General features: G+C 40.8%; 2 protein-coding genes across 3 annotated transcripts in view; both read left to right on the top strand.

The window, feature by feature from the left end:
- Positions 1-1,836: 1,836 nt before the first annotated feature.
- LOC146701017 (neurogenic differentiation factor 6-A-like) lies at positions 1,837-4,190 on the top strand. Of its 2 annotated transcripts, none has more exons than XM_085469162.1 (2): positions 1,837-2,037; positions 2,342-4,190. In XM_085469162.1, the coding sequence occupies exons 1-2, from the start codon at positions 1,909-1,911 to the stop codon at positions 3,284-3,286; spliced, it is 1,074 nt and encodes a 357-aa protein (XP_085325288.1). In that variant the 5' UTR covers positions 1,837-1,908; the 3' UTR covers positions 3,287-4,190. The 2 variants fall into 2 exon arrangements, with proteins under 2 accessions (XP_085325288.1, XP_085325289.1); XM_085469163.1 differs by having other exon boundaries at positions 1,970-2,096.
- An 8,555-nt stretch (positions 4,191-12,745) lies between these two features.
- The window catches only part of itprid1 (ITPR interacting domain containing 1), a 37,526-nt gene continuing 29,228 nt past the window's right edge, over positions 12,746-21,043 (top strand). The window contains exons 1-6 of the mRNA XM_085467364.1: positions 12,746-12,834; positions 12,905-13,034; positions 13,410-13,461; positions 15,202-15,239; positions 18,056-18,109; positions 19,231-19,279. Of these exons, the coding sequence (XP_085323490.1) occupies positions 12,929-13,034; positions 13,410-13,461; positions 15,202-15,239; positions 18,056-18,109; positions 19,231-19,279 (299 nt within the window). The 5' untranslated portion in view covers positions 12,746-12,834; positions 12,905-12,928. The remainder of the gene's footprint in view (positions 12,835-12,904; positions 13,035-13,409; positions 13,462-15,201; positions 15,240-18,055; positions 18,110-19,230; positions 19,280-21,043) is intronic.

Below are 21,043 nucleotides of genomic sequence, written 5' to 3'. Positions count from 1 at the left end.
ACTGCGTACTAGCTAGCATGACGGAGTTTCTATACAGCTGGGTGGTGCTATGAAGTTAATGATGTTGAACTTTATTTTGTTCATAAGTTATTAGAGTTGCCAACCGTCCTGCCTGGTATTCAGAGAAAATATTACGCGTTTCTTATTGAGGTGAAAAGGAACAGTTTGTCCCGTAATTCACCTTCAATGAAAAAGACACAAAGCTGCAGTTATTCTATGTCTTTGCTGCACAGCTGCCTCTTCTTCTCTCATTCTCCCCCCTCCCTCTCCTGTTTCTACTTCAATCATGAAACTGATCAATGATCAGCTGATCGGCTCTCTTGTTTGTTTATCGCTCACTTTGCGCCAGAAAGAGGAAACCAGCGGATGTCGTGCTAAACAACAGCAGCACGTTTAAGCTTGATCAGCTGTTGTTAGAATTTATTTAATATTAATTTCTAGTATCAGCTGATGTTTGCTGGAGCCACAGCTGTAAAGCTGCTGGTCATGATATGGTTTGGATATGTGGTGAGAGGGAAACATGAAGATGAAACCAGGAGATGTCCTTACTGAATCATCAGAGTTGAACAGGTGATGGAGAAACAGGTTTACCTTTTAGGTGACATGAATGAGTTGAAGTTATGAACTGTTGCTGAGAGACAAATAACACCAGGATCCTTTTCTAAGCAGCTGACAGCTGGTAACTGTGCAGGGGCGGGTCTAGCAAAGTGTTGCCAGGGGGGCATGTAGGGCATTAACAGGGAGAGGGGGGCACAAGGAAACACTTTTCTTTCTTATTCTCATTTAAAATGTCTAGCTTTTAAAAAATAATTATCTGAGTCTTACAACAAACGATTGATAGATTGATGCATGTATACCATCAGAACAGTGAACATCACTGTCACAACAGTGTTTATTTTCATTCAAAGGCTTTATGATTTTTCCTATAATGGTGGGCCGGTCTCTAGTCAAAATGCCCGGGCCAATTTTCTGTCCCAGTCCAGCCCTGTATGCAGCTCATCTGCAGTCTGGTGTTGCCTACATCTTCCTATTCAGAAGGCAGAATTTCTGAGTGCAATCGAAAGCACCACGACTGCAGTTTTTGTGTTGGATGTAAAAGGCGCACATGACGCTGTGACGTAGGCTAGAATCATGGCAGCAGTCAATGACGGTCCAGGCGTGGGATTTCTCTCGTGGAAATATGCACATTATCGTTTCCTTTCTATTGGTAGGTGGCACAGTGCACTGTGGCAAGTAAGCAAGCTAGAAGACTGGCAACGTTATGGAAGCAACACATTAACAAGAGAATTCTGAGTAAAACCAAAGTTACTTTCCCTAGTAACTAGTTACTTTGAAAGTAATGAGTAACTTGAAGTAACTGAGTTACTTTTGAGAGAAGTAACTAGTAATGTAACTACGTTACTATTTTAAAGTAACTTACCCAACACTGATAATGAGTACATAAATAAATACCCTGTTACTAAATTCTGCTCACCACAGTCTTTTTACCAATACAAGTAAAGATATTGGCAAATCAGGCATCACTATGGCTCTCGTCTGTGCCGAGAGTTGCACCTGATGCATGGACTCTCTGTGGTCCATAAACTATGTGCAGATCAAGTTGAAAATTCACAGCAGGCCAAAACGACCCTTAGGCTACTGGTCCTCTGATGGCCAGTCCACCACTGGTTATATGCATGTGACAGCACATTGCAAGGTGTAAGCTAGACAGCTGACAGGAACAAGTGCCCAACTAGCTTCAGCTCACTGTGTGACTATAGCAGCTCAATGTGAAGTCTAAAAACTCAGATCAGCATCCACCATGTTAGGAGCAGAGGGAAAGAGGCACAGGCAGAGTGATGCAGAGAGAAAAGAGGGATACGAAGCTAGTTTGCATGTGTGTGTGAGGGAGAGAGAGGACATCAGCAGATGGCATCAGTGTCTGTGAGGCTGCAACAAGAAGAAGACGCTAGCAGGAGAAAGAGGGAGGAGAACGTGTTTGTCGAGATACTTGGAGGCTTCAGGACGATACCTTTTAAAATTGAACAACAGAGCTGGGTGAGCCAAGTTATTTAGTGCGTCATTGAAAAATAATAACAGCCTACTAATTAAAAGAGGTAAGCCGGGTAATTAATTTCAGCTGTATCTATCACAACTGGTATTTTTCACATGATAAGGACTTTTGTTATATCCCAGTTGTTCGTAATTGTTGTGATATTTTGCACAATGAGATTATGATGTTTCATATGTGTACAGTCAAATTTTCTGCTAAAAACCCAGTTTTTTCCTAATTTGGGGATTTGTATCCTCTAAGGTTTGAAGCCTTGTATCTAATTTTTCTTTCCCCACCATTAACGTGCAGGACAGCATGCTGACTTTGCCATTTGATGAACAGTCCTCCAATCAAACCATCAGTTCAGTAAGGATGAGTTGGACCTCTAACAAATTAGTCAAATTGATTAAGCCAGAGATTGACAGAGCCCCAGAGGAAAGCCTTGATACCAGGAGGGAGGATGAACTGAGGGATGTTGAAGTGAAGGAGGAGGAAAGTGAAGCAGGAGATCCAGCTTGGCTCAGAAGAAGGGCTTCTCAAAAGAAGAAACTGAGCTACTCTTGCCTGGACCGGGTTCGACTACGACGGATTGAAGCAAATGCGCGGGAAAGACACCGTATGCATGGACTTAACAATGCATTGGACAGCCTGAGAAAGGTGGTTCCCTGTTATTCCAAGACACAAAAGCTGTCCAAAATAGAAACCCTCCGCTTGGCCAAGAACTACATCTGGCTTCTCAGTGAGATCCTGAGCACTGGCAAAAGGCTGGACTTGCTCACATTCGTTCAGACTCTGTGCAAAGGTCTCTCTCAGCCAACCACTAACCTTGTCGCTGGCTGTCTCCAGCTCAACACCTGCAGCCTCATCTCACAACCCGACGAGGAGTCATTGTCTCTGTACGCAGCCTATGATCACCATCCTGGTCCCGAGGCTGGGGGCTCCACCACAGCGGGTAGCGGTAGGTCTCTGCGGCCCTTTGGCTCTTTCTGCAGCCCCTTTGAGTCTGTAAACGACAGTTCCTCTCCAGACAGTTCTGGTTCTCTGGATATGGGGACTCTCAGCCCACCCTTCAACTTCAGTGGGCTTTTCACCCTCAAACACGAGGAACCGGTCGACTACCGAAGTTGTCACAATGGTCTCCGCTATTGTCCCATCAATCAGGCCTCCAGCTCAGACCTTGGTCCCTATGACATCCAACTCCGGGGACAGTTTTACCAGGTGCAGGGGGAATTAAACAAGCCTTTCCATAATTAATAAACAGCATATAAATGGATGAGTTCTTAAGAAGTTCAGTAGTGCCAACAATAACAGGGAAAAAGCTAGGGTTTGTGAGTGCATGATGAGAAAGTAGTAAGTCATCTTCACTGAACTGTCTGCGGACGACAACCTGTAATGTGACAGACACAGACGGACACACACACAAGGAAAACATGCAGAGTCCCATAATAATAATAATAATAATAATAATAATAATAATAATAATAATAATCTGTTAGCTACATAATGACTTTTTCTTCTTGTGGGCCAAATCGCTGAGGGTTTTACCCAAAACACATGAATACTTTTAAAATATCAGGGCATTTATCCAGAACTTTGCTCCCTGAAACTACATTTAAATTGAATGCACGGCCGTTTCCATGGTGTTTTTGCTGCAGCTGGCATGCTGGATGAACAGAACAAATGTGGTGTGATATTGTGATCCTCTCTGTTTTGCTTTACGTAGTAAATTATTATAAGGATGTCAAATGCATTTTGTGTGTTTCTGTAACTCCACTTTGTTTGTTTTAGCAGCTGCTGGGTGAATGTTCGATGGTGAGCTGTTGTTCTGCATTACATCTTTACCACATTTGTCACAGCTTTGTTTTCACTGACAAATACATGATGAAAATAATATTCTGCTGATAACAACAAGTCTCTGTTTCATTAATAATGTTTGGATTCGTTGTGTTACACAATGATGAAAGTGTCAGTGTTTCAGCAGCTTTCCAGAGCTGACTTCAGGCAGGTATATACTGTGTACATGGATGTGTATGCTATGTTGAACTATGTGTACTATTTACTATCATTTAAAGTCTTATTATGTTCCTTGTGATTGATGTTGTGATTTGGCACTGTGTTAAATGTAATTAATTTGGCCCAAATAAATGTAACAACAATAGTTACTGTTTACTTCAGCTTAGCATTAACAATTATATTTGAAGTATTGATTCTTCAACTCTGCAGATATTTGGCAGATTCGGCTCCAGTGGTCAAAGAGAAGATTTACATGCACAGGCAGCACTTTGAGTGAAATGTAATTGTTAACTGGTGCTATGTTAATAAAACTCACACATCATAATGAATTGCATTTAAAGCAGTATGTGACTAATGTCAGATGTTACAGTGGTCATGCACTAAACACTGACGATAAACGTCTTCCCAGCTGTTCACATGCTCAGTACATTTAATGAACAATTTCCTCTTCCTACAATTTTTACATTACAAATTCAGCCCCAAAGGACATTGGTCCATCTTTTTCACAGCAGATCTTCATGGACTGATGGAAAATGTTAAAGCTCTGATGTGAATTACAGTTAGAAGATGCAGAGTTTTCTCTGTTATTAAAGCAATGAATTGAACTTGTGATGCATGAAGCTAGTCGCTGATAGAGGTTTCCAACAAGCTCCGGAGTCACAGGGTGACCAAAGCAGCAGGAAGCTGAATATTGCCAGGAGCATTTTAATAAGAAAGTACTCAGAGGCCCTCGTGGGATGTGGCTTAACAGCCAGTCAACAGGTGATTTGCATTTTATATCCGAATCACTTTGGGATGACTTGATATATCTTCCATGACCTCTGGACCCAGAAGACGCCATCCTGTTTCTGTGGTTGGCACTGTCCCACCTTTTGTTTTGGCAGGATTGTCGTGTGTAATCCTGTAAAGGTTTAGAGAAACACTGGGATACTTACTGTTATACATTTAAACTACTTCCTGTTTCAAAGCTCCAGTTTCCATCACACATCCACCCATCCATGCATTCATCTCATCATTCTTCTCTTCTGTTTTAACTTTTCAATTTTAAGCAAATGCCACACATGGAAGCTCTGCACTGTTTTCTTTTATTGCTTCTATTTTGTGATATAATTTTAATCTTGTGTCTTTGCCTTAGAAAAGCTCAGCTATTCTTTTTGTTGTTATAACAACTTAAATATTTATCCAAAAAAGGGGAAAAAAGTTTGCTTTGTCTTTGTTTATCATGGACTGGGAAACCCAGCAGTACTTTAACTACAGGGGAGTAAGAGCCTGGCTTCATTAGCAGTGGCGTGTCTAGAAAATTTTTGTTGGGGGGGCCAGGTAGGGGCACAGATTTGGAGAAGGGTGGCAGATGTAATTGGCAGATAAAGTTTAAAAAATTCTACCAACCGTTAATCAAAGGAGCTTGCAAGCTCCTTTGACTACGATGACCTGGATGACTGAGAACCTTCACAGACCTACCAACCGTTAACCATAATTCAATAACCCTATAAACCTAATAACCGAATGCGCTTTTAACTCTTATTCGAATGAGATTTTAACCACTATGGTGCAAAGTTTTTAGATACTGTGTTGATAAAGTACAAGAGATACAATCAGTGCTTTGTCAGTGTTTACTCAGTATTCAAGGACAGCAATATTTGCATAGTATTTTTACTGACATATAGTGCACATATGTTTTGGGCAAAAACATTTTTGAATATTAAAATACGAACATTTGTAACAAACAATTGACAAATTAGCCAATTCCAATGTAAAACTTTATCTGCCTGTTAAAAAAAAGAAGATAATCTTCTCACAAACTGGTGATTTTGAAACAGGAAAAAAGTGGGGAAACAACTGAAAAGACTAACATTTGAATGAAACCTGAAAGCAAGTAAATACTTTCTATGCTGCCTTATGGTAAACTTTGGTAATATTGATCAAGAACAACACTGGCTGATGATGAAATACAGTCAGCTGGCATGGTGACACTGCCAGTATTAACCTGCAGGGCTGGACTGGGACAGAAAATCGGGCATTTTGACTACAGACCGGCCCACCAGGTATTAAAGCCATAAAGCCTTTGAATGAAAACAAATGCTGTTGTGACAGTCCCATATGGAAAAGAAATAGTAAAAACTTACATGATTTACTCATGAAAGTGGCCACTTTCTTATTACTTTCATATGTTGTTTTAGTATCCAAAACATACAAGATTCATTATATAATCTTTCAAGGGATCTTATATCTGTTTTTACTCTTGTATGCTTTTCATACAAGTTTCACACAAGACAGATACAAACTTTATAAAATTTATATATATCTTTTCCATATGTACACCGTCTTGTTGGTATATGTATGATTTCTATACATTTTACATCAGATAAAAACTTTGGTTGTAAGATTTAGATAATTATTTAATAAAAGCTAGACATTTTAAATGAGAATAAGAAAGAAAGGTATTTCTTTGTGCCCCCCTTTTGCCTGTTAATGCCCTACCTGCCCCCCTGGCAAAACTTTCCTAGACCCGCCCCTGCACAGTTACCAGCTGTCAGCTACATAAAAAAGGATCCTGGTGTTATTTGTCTCTCAGAAACAGTTCATAACTTCCCTTCAACTCATCCATGTCACCTAAAAGGTAAACCTGTTTCTCCATCATCTGTTCAGCTCTGATGATTCAGTAAGGACATCTCCTGGTTTCATCTTCATGTTTCCCTCTCACCACATAACCAAACCGACATCATGACCAGCAGGTTTACAGCTGTGGCTCCAGCCAACATCAGCTGATACTAGAAATTAATATTAAATAAATTCTAACAAAAGCTGATCAAGCTTAAACGTGCTGCTGTTGTTTAGCGCGACATCTGCTGGTTTCCTTTCTGGCGCAAAGTGGGCGATAAATAAACAAGAGAAAAAAGCCGATCAGCTGATCATTGATCAGTTTCATGATTGAAGTAGCAACAGGAGAGGGAGGGGGGAGAATGAGAGAAGTTCACTATCAGTAACATCATAGCACCCACCCAGCTGTATAAAAACTCCGTCAAGCTGGCTAGAACGCAGTACGAGTTATTGTAACTGACAGTAAAAAGTCAGCACAACAAAAATAAACTCCACCTAAACTTGGTTTATATCTGACCCAGATAGACTGCAGGTCATAACTTCTTACCTGAAGTTCAGTTCACCTGACACTCGGACTGGTGGCCGCCTCGGGGCTCTCCTCCTGCCTCCCCTTCCCTCATCCACCTGCTGGCCTCTGTGGAAGCCCCGCCATAGCCACCACCAAACAACTGAGTTATTTTTACACATCGACCTGCATCTGGCCAATCCACCACCTCTCATTGTTCATGCCATTACAAAAAAAAATAAAAAATAAGTCACCGGGCATATGCCCGGTATGCCCGATGGCCAGTCCAGCTATGTTAACCTGCAACCAAATCTGCAGCTCCATACAGCAATGTTACGACTTAGATTATCTTATAACTCATAACTCTTATGTTAGCTGCCCTCAGTAGCATACTGTCTGAAATATTCGACGGCTGCAATAATTCTTTAAGTGTAATTTTTTCCTTGGTATTCTAATTTCACCGAAGTTTACTAAACTCAACAAACTTAATATTACTTACCGGGACATTTATTCTGTCCTCATTTTCTTTCACCGAAAAATTGTTTCGTGCAGTGCCGTCTTTCGTGCTTGGCTCTCCTACCTTTGCTAACTTGATGCACATAGCGCAGAAGCCAATGCTGCATTCACTTACACTCGGATATCTGAGCTTCACCGTGAAAACATAATCGTACATTTGATATTTGATTGAATTTTATTGTTTTGCCTTTGGGGTGGCACCTGGGGTGGCCAGTCTGGTTGGGGGGGTGGCCTGTGCCCCCCCAGGCCACCCCGCTGGACACGCCACTGTTCATTAGAGGGGTGGAAGTAATATCAATCATCCCACTGGTCTGGGATCAGATACAGCACCAGGTCATGTCAAGAACACCATGTCCTGATATTTCAAACTAATCAATAGATTAGCAGCAACTGTAACGCAGTATTTGATCAATCGATCAATTTTATTTATATAGCACTAAAAACAACAACTGTTGACCAAAGTACAGAACAATAAAATAATCAGATAAAATTTAAAAGTTAAATAAAATGAAAGAAAATAATAAGAATAAAATAATGACAGACTCAGACAGAATTAAAAGCCAAAGAGTAAAAATGGGTCTTTAAACGAGTTTTAAAAGTATCCAGTGCTGGAGAGGTCCTGATATGTAGTTTATTCCACAGAGCAGTCACAGCAAAAGCCTGATCTCCTCTGTGTTTTAATCTGGACCTGGGGACAACTAGAAGCATTTGGTCCGCAGACCTCAAACATCTTGCTGGAGTATACCGATTTAAAAGATCAGAAAGATATATAGGAGCTAGTCCATGCAATGTTTTAAAGACAAGTGTCAAGATCGTGTAGCGAGGTGAGTATAGGGGATATGTGCTCTTGCTCCCACGTGCCAGTCAGAAGCCTTGCTGCAGCATTTTGAACCAGCTGTAGTCGGCCAATAGATGACGAGCTAACACCAGAGTAGAGGCTGTTGCAGAAGTCGAGGCGAGATGACTCACGGAAATCGCACGGCCCGTGACAATTCTGTTTATCACAGTCTTTGAGTTGATCTTCAGAGGAGCAAGCAGGTAGTTAACGGTTAAGTTCACATCAGGCCAAAGGCTTCCACCGCCAAGGACACACATAAATGAAATATGCTGATGATGGCCCCATGTACAAACAGGCTCTTAAAGTGCTCGGTGAGTTGTTCACATGGGGATAACACCACCTTTGTGGAGAGTTCATTCTGCAGTTTACTGAAAAGCCGCTACAGCGCCGGTGGAGGAGCTACACTGGAGACCTGTCTGATGACTGATGGGGAAGGCAGCCAGAAGTGTGGTGCTACCAGAACATTCTGCAGCAAGTGCTGTTTGTGTTTATTTGTTTTATCTTTGTCTAACATTTAAATTTGTTTGATGATCTGAAATATTTAAGTGTTACATACCCCCCCCCCCCCCCCCACACACACACACACACACACCGCTGTACATGCATACCCCAAATAGCCTCCGTTCTCACACTGTGACCAACCTCTGACATACCACAGAAAGCGAGAGGTAATGAACTCAAGGCTGTGGCAGCTTTGAGCCTCTACAAGTCTTTCACAGATAACTATCACATTTGCTGCTCTTACACAAAGTACACAAGAGAAGACCCCTGTGTAAGTGACCTAGTGGCTGTCACAGCGTGTGGCTGGAATGAATGACAGCAGAGATCCCACTGAGCCAACACAGCAGCAATAATGAACGTGGGACTCATTGAGCATATGAGCCTGTGAGAGCTGTCGGTCTGTAAAAAAGGACATAGTACAAGAAATCCCAATTTCAGTTCATTGATTTAAAACGAGGTAGCTGAAGAAAATGATCCACAGCGAGGTCATACCTAACAATAACAACAGAAACCCCCACTGGGCAGGAGGCTCCTTATTTTGGGCTCTTTCAGAACATATCTGAGAGTGAGAGCAGAACACAGGAGACACGAGGGTTTGCAATGAGGAAATGTATCAACAGTGAAGAGCTATTTACAGGCACAGTGTATTTACAAGGCAGGACGTGTATAGAAACGCAGAGCCAGGACGTTATCAGAAGCCAGACTGGGCGGCACGGAGAGAGACCGAGAGGCGGGATGCTGGGATGTAAACCAAAACTTCAGCCCCAATAAAGATGATCTCCACGGGTGAGCAGGCACACAGGCACTCCTGAAAGGACAATGCTCCGACACTAGACATGCATCGCGCTGCTCCTTAAGAACGCTTCTGATGAATGCGTCTGGTGAAGAACAGGTGTGCCAGAGGCTCAGTGTAGCCCCGCCTACCTGTGCCAAAAAAGGAGACACAAAACCAGACAAAGACAAAAACAGCACACAACAATAATCGGGCTCCTAATAACATCATGTCCTTCTGTTTATTCAATGTGTGAGTGTTTTTCAGCTTTGAACGATTTCACTCAGCATAAGTAAATTCAGAGCCGCCTGTAGCCCCTCTGCATGCACACACCACCCCAAACAACAACGGTGTTGTGCAAATTTCATTTTGTTTGACTATAACTAGCTTTCAGTAATAAATGCTAGTAATTAGTAATGTTAGTAACAAACGTAACTATAATATTTAAGAATAATAACAATATAATAATGTTCTTACTAATAGCAGCAACAGTAATATTTACCATGACAGTGGACTTGTGCACTTCCATCTGTCAGGAGGCCTTTTAAAGTAGTTGCACATACAAAACCCCTGATATCATCTTGATGATATCATAATGATTTTGTTATTTATTAAATAAAATGTCATGTTGTTTCTCAGCCAGAAAATTGTGTAACAACAAAATGGTGGGCACACTTTTCCTTCTGTCAATCTTTGATCTGATTGGTTGGCTGCTAGCTGTCTCTTCGGGCCACAGATGATCCAAAAGGCCCATCTGGCAGCCTTCTCAGGGTGCTGATTAGTAATGGATACAGTCCACTGTATCCTTCCCACTGCCTATAACAACTCCCTTGGGTGTCTTGTACATGCCACCCACTTACAAGCTGGGCACATGGCAGGCCTTTCTGAGAAGCTTTCCCCCAATAACCACCGACACACATAAAAACATAAATAACAAAAATGAAATAGTTTTCCCATAAAAAGCCTTGGTTGCTTCTCTTCAGGTTAGCCAGCTGCGATAAGTCAGAGCTCACACGGTTAACTTGACCCAGCAGCGGTTGAGTGCTTTGATATGACCCCCCAGGTGCTATCAGTGCATCGTTTTTGTTTTCATTTCTTATTTTTTTGTAATGTTTTGATTGTATATTTTGTAATTTTTGTAAAGCCTCACGTAATTGTGGACCCTTGCACATCAGCTTTGTTTGTTTTTTTACATTTTCATTGAACTTAACCTGCTGTCTCTGGTTAAACAGCCGTGAGGCTGCAGCTGAAAGAATAAGAACGTAAACTGTCTTATAGAGCATACGTTTGCTCTCAAACACACCACTCATTTCCCTGTGTTGCTTTCAGTCTGTGCCTAACGTCTTCGTGGTGTGTGTCTCTCTCTTAACATATTGTAGTTTGTAAAATCAGTTGCTCTGCTGCTGATGACCGGTCTGATGCTACCAGTGTGTGTGAATGTGCACAGACAGACCAGGAAACCCTGAGCTGACTCGTTAGGTAACAGGTCTATTGACCACTTACTCCAACTGCTGAAATGAGAGTAAACGAAGCCGTATGGGTATCCTGTATACTACTCTGTAGTAGAACCCTGTAAAAAGTATCCTTCATTAGGAAACACACAGAGATTAATTTACAGATTACTTTAGTTACCCTGAGACAGTTTACATGCTGTGTTTTATGGAAGGCAGCGTCATTCAGTCCTGCAGGTGGCTTGTTAGCTCAAGAATTATGTATGATTTAGATGTTTTGGTGACACCTAGTGGTAAAAAAAAGACATTAACTTAGGGTGTGATCAAAGGTTTCTAAGTGGAGTAAAGGCACCTGGAACTATCTGTAACGGTCATAATAAGAGTTTGTTCTTTACTGTCATCGCCGTAGGACACACTCAACATTGGTTTTTATGAAAGTCAAAGAAATATAAAAAAGGAAACAGTTTAGACTGATACTGTCTGTAATTGTCATTTTTTCCCGTTTCACACCAAAATCTGATGATATTCAAAAGCAGACTGTGAACATTTAATCTGGCTTCATGAAAGGCAGGAGTTACACAACCTCTCCACCAGGAAGAGGGAATGTCTGCGGGAATACAGCTCATGTCAGTATAACAAACCTTTTCACTATTTATTCCTGATTAATATGTTAACAGCATATAATTCAGATATATTTTTCTCTGGTAGTTTATCTGTTGTATGACTTGCGTGAACAAGCACAATAATCTTCAGGACTCGACTGTTACCACAGCAGACCCACATCAGTATCATTCTCTGTTTGAAGGCTGTGCACATGGATTTTCTGTGCTTCTCTTCACGGTTATCAGGAAAGGTACATTTTTGGACTGCATGCATCCTTTTAATTCCCTTTTCCTCTTTCTAACTTTAGGGCAGACATTACTCATAAAACTGCCCATAAAAGAAAATCACTTTGCATTTTAAAGTCAGCCTATCAGCTCTTCCTGCCTGCTGAGGCCTGCTGCCATTAATGTTCATGCAAAGTGTCCCTGATAGGAAAGCCACTGTGCAGAGACAACCCGACATGCTACTTTAATGACCAAAACTTTCCTTTACCCCCCCAAAAAAGAAAAACACAGAACAATACTTCAACTTCCTATCAGCAGGAAAATCTGAAACATTTTGTAAAATGATATTTACAGAGAACAAAAGCTTGTATTAGGACATGAACTCTGTAACCAGCAGAGGAAGTAATAAGTAATTAAAAAATGAACAAAACTCTGATGAGAGCGAGATCGTTTCACACAATTACATGTTTTTATAACACTCTTAGAATAAACCTTTACGACATATCCTGGGGAGGAGTACAAAGACATTTTCTTACATTTTCATGTGGATGTACGCAGGCACACACTGATAAAATAAGAGCAGGAAGTATTCAAAGGCATTAATCACTCAACCAGGAAACAGTATTTCCTTGTAGGGCTGAAAAGTCTAACCAGGTCATTTGCATGTCCGTCCTTTGCTCTGTCATGTTTACAGTGTGGGATGAGAGCGCGATGAAAGCTGCTCTCTGTGTTGATCCAGTTATAGGCTCAACTGTCTTGGTGCCTGAAATTCACACTGGTAAGTCATGTGTACATCAGCCTATAATTCTGTATACTTCATACTGATGTTCTGAAGTTTCTCTCTGTAGTTGTCTCCGTCCTACCTTCCTTTCATGGCGTTTGAAGGAGCTGCGGCCAAAAGGGCCAAACTCGTTGCATCCAGGGTCCACTGGGGCAACACGGGCCCATGTGTTTCCATTATGGACCAGGACACTCACGGTATGGAAACTACATGCACTTACATACCAAAACTAAAGAATACTAGTTGTTTGCCAGTTTTCTTCTCGTTTGCTTAAAACCTCATGTTACTAATATAAAGATAACTAAAGATGAATTAGAATAATAGTTCCCCAGATCATGTTAGTGTTTTCATTACTTTTCTGACATGTGACCCACAATACTTCCAACTTGTTTCCAAAAATAGCCACATTCTTCTTATTGTATTAGAAAGGATGTCTTTACTGTTAAAGTGTAAAATGACCATGTCAGTTCAACTGTTGCTGTTATGGTGCAATCTGTTAGTGGAAGCGTCCTGCTGCCGTCTCTTTGTGTTTACTGTTAGTGGTTTCTTTATAATTTGCTTGTCCGCCGCAGGAAATCCAAGTCAGGACAGTGTTGGGAAGTGGCTCAGCACCAATGTCACTCAGTGAGTATCAAGGCATGAATACAGACTGCTTTGTCAGTGTAAACAGTTAGCAATCAACCTCTAAGATTACAAAATACCACTTCACTTATTTGTAGTTTTGTCACATTTGACCTTACCCAATATCATAGAAAAACGCATAATAGACACAGCATTTCATGCCTGCAGAAGTAGCATTAGCAGCAGGGAGAGATGATATCAGTAGTGAACAAAAACATGTGAAGGGTCCTCATTGTCAGAAACCATCAAGCTAAGGGGCTGATATGTACATACATATAAATGTGATAATAATGTAATAATGCGTTCCCATTATTATGTTCATGATGGCTTGAACATATCTCCCTCTGCTGGCAACATACTGCAACTTCCGCAAGTGTGTCCATTTCATGTTGAGGAGAGGCACGGCGTGCCTGTTACACGCTTCGCCGTGATAACGCCGCGTACTTTGCGGTGAATTTTTCACACGCCTAGTTGGGAACTGTTAAGCCCAAAACACAATTATTTTTTAAAATTACTCGTCTAATGAGTGACTAAGCTAGGCAGCAAAATTAAGGGTTCAAATCAAACGTTTTGGAGTCTAGATTTTTATGGAAATGACTTTTTTCTTTTTAAATCAAATCTCAATTACCCAGAAAACCTGTGTTCACCTGGTCACACCCCCAGCTGCTTTGTAATGATTCACAGAAAGTATCCTGGACCTAGTTTTATATATAATGTTGAAACATGAACTACATCCTTGTATGGGAGAATGTATGTGAAGACCCACTTTACTGACTTGGCTTCATACTAATGCAAGAGGAAAGGTGATCATTGTAACCTTCTCTGGTTCGATGGCTTTATTAACTCACTGGTTCTATGATCACAAGCTGAAAGTTACAATGGCACTAGGGTCAGTAGTCGGTATACTGTCAGTTTAAGTTGCAACAACACCAACAGTTTTATGTGTTCTTCCAGTACAGACAGCTGGTCAGGTCTGAGGACTGTTTTTAATAGATGATGACTTTTCATTGGGGCATTAAATTAAACAAAGACAAAAGATGAACTAAGCCACACTGATCAATATGATTTTGAGATGTCACTTCCTAACATCATTGTTGTTTTGTTTTGCTGAGAACACATTTTAAGAAACACAAATGTTTCCTGTGGATAGTAGTCAGAATTTCATTTTGTGCGTCATAGTTTTTATTTGATTGATCATGAGAAACATCCTCAGGTGTACTCAAACTCTTGACTAAAGTAAAATAAGTAATAAACTATTTACTACTACTTAGTAAATAGTTTATTACTTCTGCTACTTTACTACTATTACAGGTATTTACTATTTAAAGAAATAGTAAATACCTGTATAATTGACCTCATTTTTGTCATATTTGTGGAGGAGATTGAGGATGAAGATGGAGCATACTGTTGCCACTCTTCACACACAGTACCCAATGTTTATAAAGGATGGTGCCCACGACAATAGTACCGTATCCTGCCCACATTATGTGTGCTTAAGTGGACTACTTAGGATGTAGTGACTTGGCTTTATTTTATGAATGAAATAAAAATATAAATAGTTTATTTTTAGCATGAAGACGAGCTGTAGGGATATTTTAAGAGCATGTTTAGAATATGGCAGGTGGTGATAGTAAACGTATCCCCATCCCGACTCAGCGTAATGATCTCAGAAGTGATGGAAACTTACCTCTGTGTGTGAGTACTCTGTTCCTCCTTCTCATAAAATGTGACCTGTGTTTGCAGGGAAGATGCAAAGCAAGAGCCACTGCAGGAAGACGCAGGTATGAACAATGGGAATCCTTCTGTTTCTCTTTTGCCTGTAAGCTCTTTCACGCCTTCACTCCGCCTCAGCTGTATATTGTTTTATTCTTTGTGTTAGTTTGTGCTACAGAGTGGTGAGTACTTTGTCTGTTTGGATTCGATTGTTTCTGTAGTCATCTAGAGCCCTTTTAAATGAGGCAGAGAGCTCCGCCTGCAAATACGAGCAGAAAATGTTGGTTATTCTATCCTGTAGAGTAGACGCTGCAAATCCTTGATAGACGAAGCTGTCTGATCAATAGATGTTGTTCCTGCTGTACGTTTTTTATACAGTCTATTTTAGATGATCCAGTCTCAACATCATGTGCTGTTTAATGTTTTAATGAGTTGTTTTTATCCAAAACGGCTGCCACAGTCATCATTATGCTTTTTACTGAAGACTATAACTACATTTGAACTAAAACTGAAAATCTGGTGCTTTGGAAATTAAAAGCTGTTCCAACAACATGCACACATTTATGCATGTTGTTGTGGAGCAGTATGAATTATGTAAGCCTTCTTGCCTCACCCCATCCTGAGGCAAGCTTATTCAAACAGCATGCAAATAGTGGTTGAGAACACCATGGGAACAACAAATAGTCCTTATGCCTCTTTCCCGCTCCGGCTCCCTGAAGAAAAACATCCAGCTCGCTATTGTGTCTGTAATTCAAGGCACTGTTGCTTCTTTGTTACACGTGTTTAAATCAAAAGAACCCCACACTATTCTCTGTTTGACTATAACAAGTCACTCACAGTGATTCTGTGGATTTTACAGAATGATGAGTTTGGGCTACAATATCTAGAGAAGAAAATATAACTTTAAGAGAATAAAAACACTGGTGACTGGTCATTTGTGCCATTATTATTCAACAATCATGAATAAACACATGTTTCTTGAACATTTCTACGTACCTGCGCTGGAACCATGTATTTTAACATGGCGTTACAGATCTCAAATCAATGTGCTGTTCTGTCAGTGACAAACAGATGGTTTGTTCATGTCTGTGCTGCTTTTGGCCCATTAGCTTAGCATCTAATGTGTGAAAGGGAAAAGTAATAGACAAAGATCTTCTTCATTATTATTATTATTATTATTATTATTTATTATTATTTATTATTAAATGAAAGTGAACAAAAAGTGAATGAAAAATATGCTAGAAGGCATGGTATACATGCAACAGCATAACCAAGTGGCTGGCATAGTTTCCAGTAACATTTGTGGTGGTTTTGGTCTGGAAGACCTGCGGTCCAAAGGAGATACGTCCCCAGGGGTGGTTGAGAATAACCAAGCTAAGCTCCCATGGGACTTTCAGATACAGACGGACAAAGTGCTAATGGCTAACCAACCAGACATAGTGGTGGCCGACAAGCAGAGAAGGAAGGTCGTAATCATAGATGTAGCTATACATGGTGATAGCAAGATCAGGGAGAAGGAAGACAAGGAACTCAAGAAATACCAAGGTCTGAGAGAGGATCTTGAGAAGAGGTTGAGAGTAACAGTGGCAATAGTGGTCCCTGTGGTAATCAGAGCACTCTGGGCAGGGACTCCCAAACTGGGTGAGCGGCTCCAGCAGATCTCAGTAATGACATCTGAGATCTCTGTCCTAGGAACACAAAGATACTGCGCACACTATCGTACTGTTCAAAAGTGCTACAAGGAAGGAACAGTGGTGAACAAGCGAAAGGGTCATTTAATTAGCCAAGACTAATTAAAGAGCAAAGGCTGGTCCGTACACAACGGACAAGTTACTATAGCAGCTCAAACTGATGAAAGACAGAAGGTGACCTCATCTGATGAAACACTTTTTCTTTTCGTGGAAACGTTTGTAAAAGACATGGCACCAGGATGCACTATGGGAAGACAACTAGCTGGTGGAGTCAGTGTGATGTTTATGTGTGGCTGGGAGTCCTTGGCTTCAACCATCCATGTGGAGGTTTCTTTGCCACGTACCACTTACCTGAGCATTGTTGCACTATTCCATGGAAACTGTATTCCTGTATTCAGCAGGTCACTGTGCCCTGCCACAAAGCAGAAATGAGCCTCAATCCATGGAGGCTACAGCCCACAATTCACAGGACTGAAAGGATCTGTTGCTAACATGTTAGCATCAGATACCTCTGCACACCTTCAGGGGTCAGTCCATGCCTCACTGGGTCAGGTCTGTGTAGCTGAAGGGGGACCCAATATTAGGCACATGGTCATGATGTTATGCCTGATGACTGCAACATAGTTTCAGTTGTACGGTACACTTACATATACCATGTTCAATTTCAAACAAAAGTTACATTTAAATGACAATTAACCCTCTATATTCAGGAGGAAAAATGAACCTTTGAGCTTGACAGAAATAGTGATGTGATTCATAGTGCCACATGGAAAACATATAATTGTAAGATTCTTTCCATTTTGACCTGGCCCTGTAAAATGCTTACTGTAGAGATGTAGACATCTTTGTGATTTCATGTTCCAGTCAGTGAAACGGCATACTTTCATCTAAGTGTATCTGCTTTGGCTGAAACAGAAAATGGAAACTGCATTTACACTTTTTGCACTTTTCTAAATGTCTAAATGACCATCAAAGACATTCTTACTGTAAACACCTAATCTACCTCCCATTAATGGCCAATTAAAATCACCAGTTAACCTTCCATGTCTTTGGACTGTGGGAGGAAGCCAAAGTGGATGCTTGTATAGCACTTTCTCCTGGGATTGTCTGTAAATCTTGCACAGGCCCTGACACTGTTGATGCACACTGCCGTAGTATTTTCTGGTTCTCACAATGCTGTATCTTCCCTTTAGGGCCTCTGCAGAGGAACCCCAGCAGTGACGATGACTTGGCGCTGGGTGTAGAAGGTAAATAGTGTCATTTCCTGGACTTGTAAGGCAACATCATCAGCAGGGATTCCTTACAAGCAAACAGAGCTCGCAGTTTAGGAAAATAAGTCACTGCTTAATCTTTCAGTGTATATCTTTCAACACCAGCAGAAAGTTGCCAGAATATCTTGTGTATTTATACTGAGGACAGAGTTGCTGTGTTGACACTTCACCACAACTATCTCAGTGTTTAGCTCATAGAAATCAGGACAGACTTCTTCGAGTACAGATTTCACCGTTTTCAAGTTTAGTCACAAACATGAACTACAGTCATCACAAACCAATCTGACATTTGATGTACCAGGATATAAAAAGGGTCATTTATTTGCTGCCAAGTCTTAAAATGAGGAAACCTGAGAGAAGCTATAGGAATGACATCATCATCATCATGTATTGACTTTTTTCACACACTGCTTTTTGGCTTCATGTGTGTTAGATAAACAATGACACGGTGGAATATGTAGCGTGTTGTTGCCCATCTGAGGTAAGACTGCACACATGGTTTTCTATTACACACTGATTTTTAAACCCATGTCCTGTACTTTCTTTTTACTATGTGTGTTTGCACTGCTGTCTTGGTCTGCGGCTCATTTGCTGATGACCTGTCAATCAAAGGTCAGGAAGTTGGCTTACTCGTATAATTATCATCATCAACATGGTTTATTCAGTATAACATTAAACAAACAACTAAGCTCATAAAATCACCATGAACGGGTTTACTGAGGCTTCAAAGCAACGAAGCTGAGGACATAATGATCACAGAGCTACAGACCACCTTTGGCCTGAGCATTACAACAAAGCACACACATGGAAATGACTGTTTCTGGACTCCCAGTCTGGGAGAGGGAGGCAGGGGCAAGTGCCAAAGCTTAAACATCCTCCAGAAGAAAAAAGGGTGGGAGGGTGAGGGACAGAGAAACACTTTCCTAATATAGCTCAGGGACTTTGACAGCAGACCTTTACAGGTTGTACCGACTTTCAACGAGCAGCAAATGTGTTGTTTCTGCCTTCCTGATGTTTCTGTCTGTGTTTCTGTCATTATAGCTCCACATGCTCCATTTGCTTTGCTATTTGGCTAACACGACCTTTCTTCCCTGCAGCGTCTTTATACGCCAAACAAGGAGTGAAGACGGTCCAGGAGTTTCTGCGGTAAGGAGATCGCTCTTCTTCACCATGTTTCTGTCAGTCATACAGAACCACACAGACAGCAGTACAGAGGGAGTCTGTTGTGACACAGCACAGAGCTCCACTTAAATGTATTTACAGAAGAATAGCTCATAATCAACCAGCATAGACGGATGAGTTTGTTGTTATCAGTGAAGGTGGTTTGAATATGAAAGTGCTGATCGTTTTAAATCAAGGACTAACTATTGATGATGCTTTTAGAGGTTGGATCAAATTTAATATGGTGAAATTTAAGGTGGGAATTAATCGAGGTATGTGCCAACATTGAATTTCTCAATGAACAATATGTTAGGGTGCACAATAGCAACAGTAAGATGTTTATTATAGTTCAGAGGAGTTTCCAAATCTGACTATAACCGACATGGTGGCATGGTAATTAGCTCTGCTGCCTCACAGCAAGAAGGCTCTGAGTCCGGCTGTTTCTGTGTGGAGTTTGCATGTTCTCCCCATGTGTGGGTCTTCCACAGTCCAAAGACATGCAGTGTTGAATCTAAATTGCCCATAGGTGTGCATGGTTGTCTGTCTCGCTGTGTTAGGCCAGCCTGTGCAGGGTGTACCCCGCCTCTCGCCCAATGCTAGCTGGGACAGGCTCCAGCCCCCCTCAGCCCTGACAAGGAGAATGGATGGATGGATCTATAACCTACTAAAAACTATAAAACTATTAAATTAAAAAAAAAGAAAGAAGCAAAGACTTTCAGGGTTTAACTCAGCACCAGGGAGAGGCTGCTACAAACACATATTACATAACTTTCAGTTGAAGCAGACTATAAGATATTACACATCCTTATATTAAGCAGAGCTAAGTGGTGAGTGAGTGCCACTTCAAAACTGTGCTTCATTAGAATTAATAAAACATGTTACAGTGATACCAGCGCCTAAAACTACAAATATAGTTGCACAACTACAAGTAATATTTACTAGGCAAATGAGCTCACGCTCCCCCTCTGCAAAGCACATAGTTTGCATAGAAAGTAAAAGGATCATGGAAAAGCTATTAGGATGCTTGACAGCTGTACAATAAATATGAATCAGCCAAGAGCAAAGGGGTCAAAGACAACAGGCTCAATCGGGCAGTGATCACCAAAGACCAGCAGAAGATGTGAGTGCACAATTAAACGTGTCTTTTCTCTTTTCTTTCTCTTTTTTAGTCTTGATTAGCAGGTCTGAAAAGATTGTGTGCTTTTGGCAGCTTAAAATATCAGATCTAATATGGTTGAAATACCCAAACACTGTACTCTAATGTAACTTGAATGTTTACAAATAAGCATAATAAATAAAATAACACTAAATGTAGGTATCTATCATAGCGTTTGAGCCTTTAAAGAATATAATGGGATTTCTGGTTTGGGTTGCATGCGCACATATATAGATGGAGATACGAGATAAAAAGCTGGTCACTCTGATGAGCTACAGGTCACTTCATTTAACATCGGTAAGAAAGAAGCTAGGCCATTAAATATAATGCAATAATCCACACATGACAGGTGTCATTGTCTCTGGCTCTCAACTTCAAACCACCTGGTTACTAATGAATATGTAACTGAATGACTTCATCTATGAAAGCTTTTTAAACTAGAGCTGCACCATCGTCGCTAATTCAGATTTGAACCTGTCCAATCAAGTTTTGCAGAGTCTGATTTCCTTTCTACAAAGTATAACTGACAGCATATGCAAATAAAAGCTCTTCAACAGAAAAAGGTTTCATAATAAAATGACTTATTAAACTTT

Source organism: Copadichromis virginalis, linkage group LG9 (genome assembly GCF_057382275.1).
Source record: "Copadichromis virginalis isolate Kocher_CV1m ecotype Utaka linkage group LG9, C_Virginalis_male_GT1.1, whole genome shotgun sequence".
In the NCBI taxonomy this organism is placed as follows: Eukaryota; Metazoa; Chordata; class Actinopteri; order Cichliformes; family Cichlidae; genus Copadichromis; species Copadichromis virginalis.
This window is presented reverse-complemented; position numbering and strand designations above follow the sequence as displayed.

Coding starts and splice junctions, on each gene's coding strand:
- LOC146701017 (XM_085469162.1), top strand. CDS start 1,909: ATGGCATCAGTGTCTGTGAGGCTGCAACAAGAAGAAGACGCTAGCAGG. Junction 2,038..2,341: donor AAATTGAACAACAGAGCTGG/GTGAGCCAAGTT, acceptor ATTAACGTGCAG/GACAGCATGCTGACTTTGCC.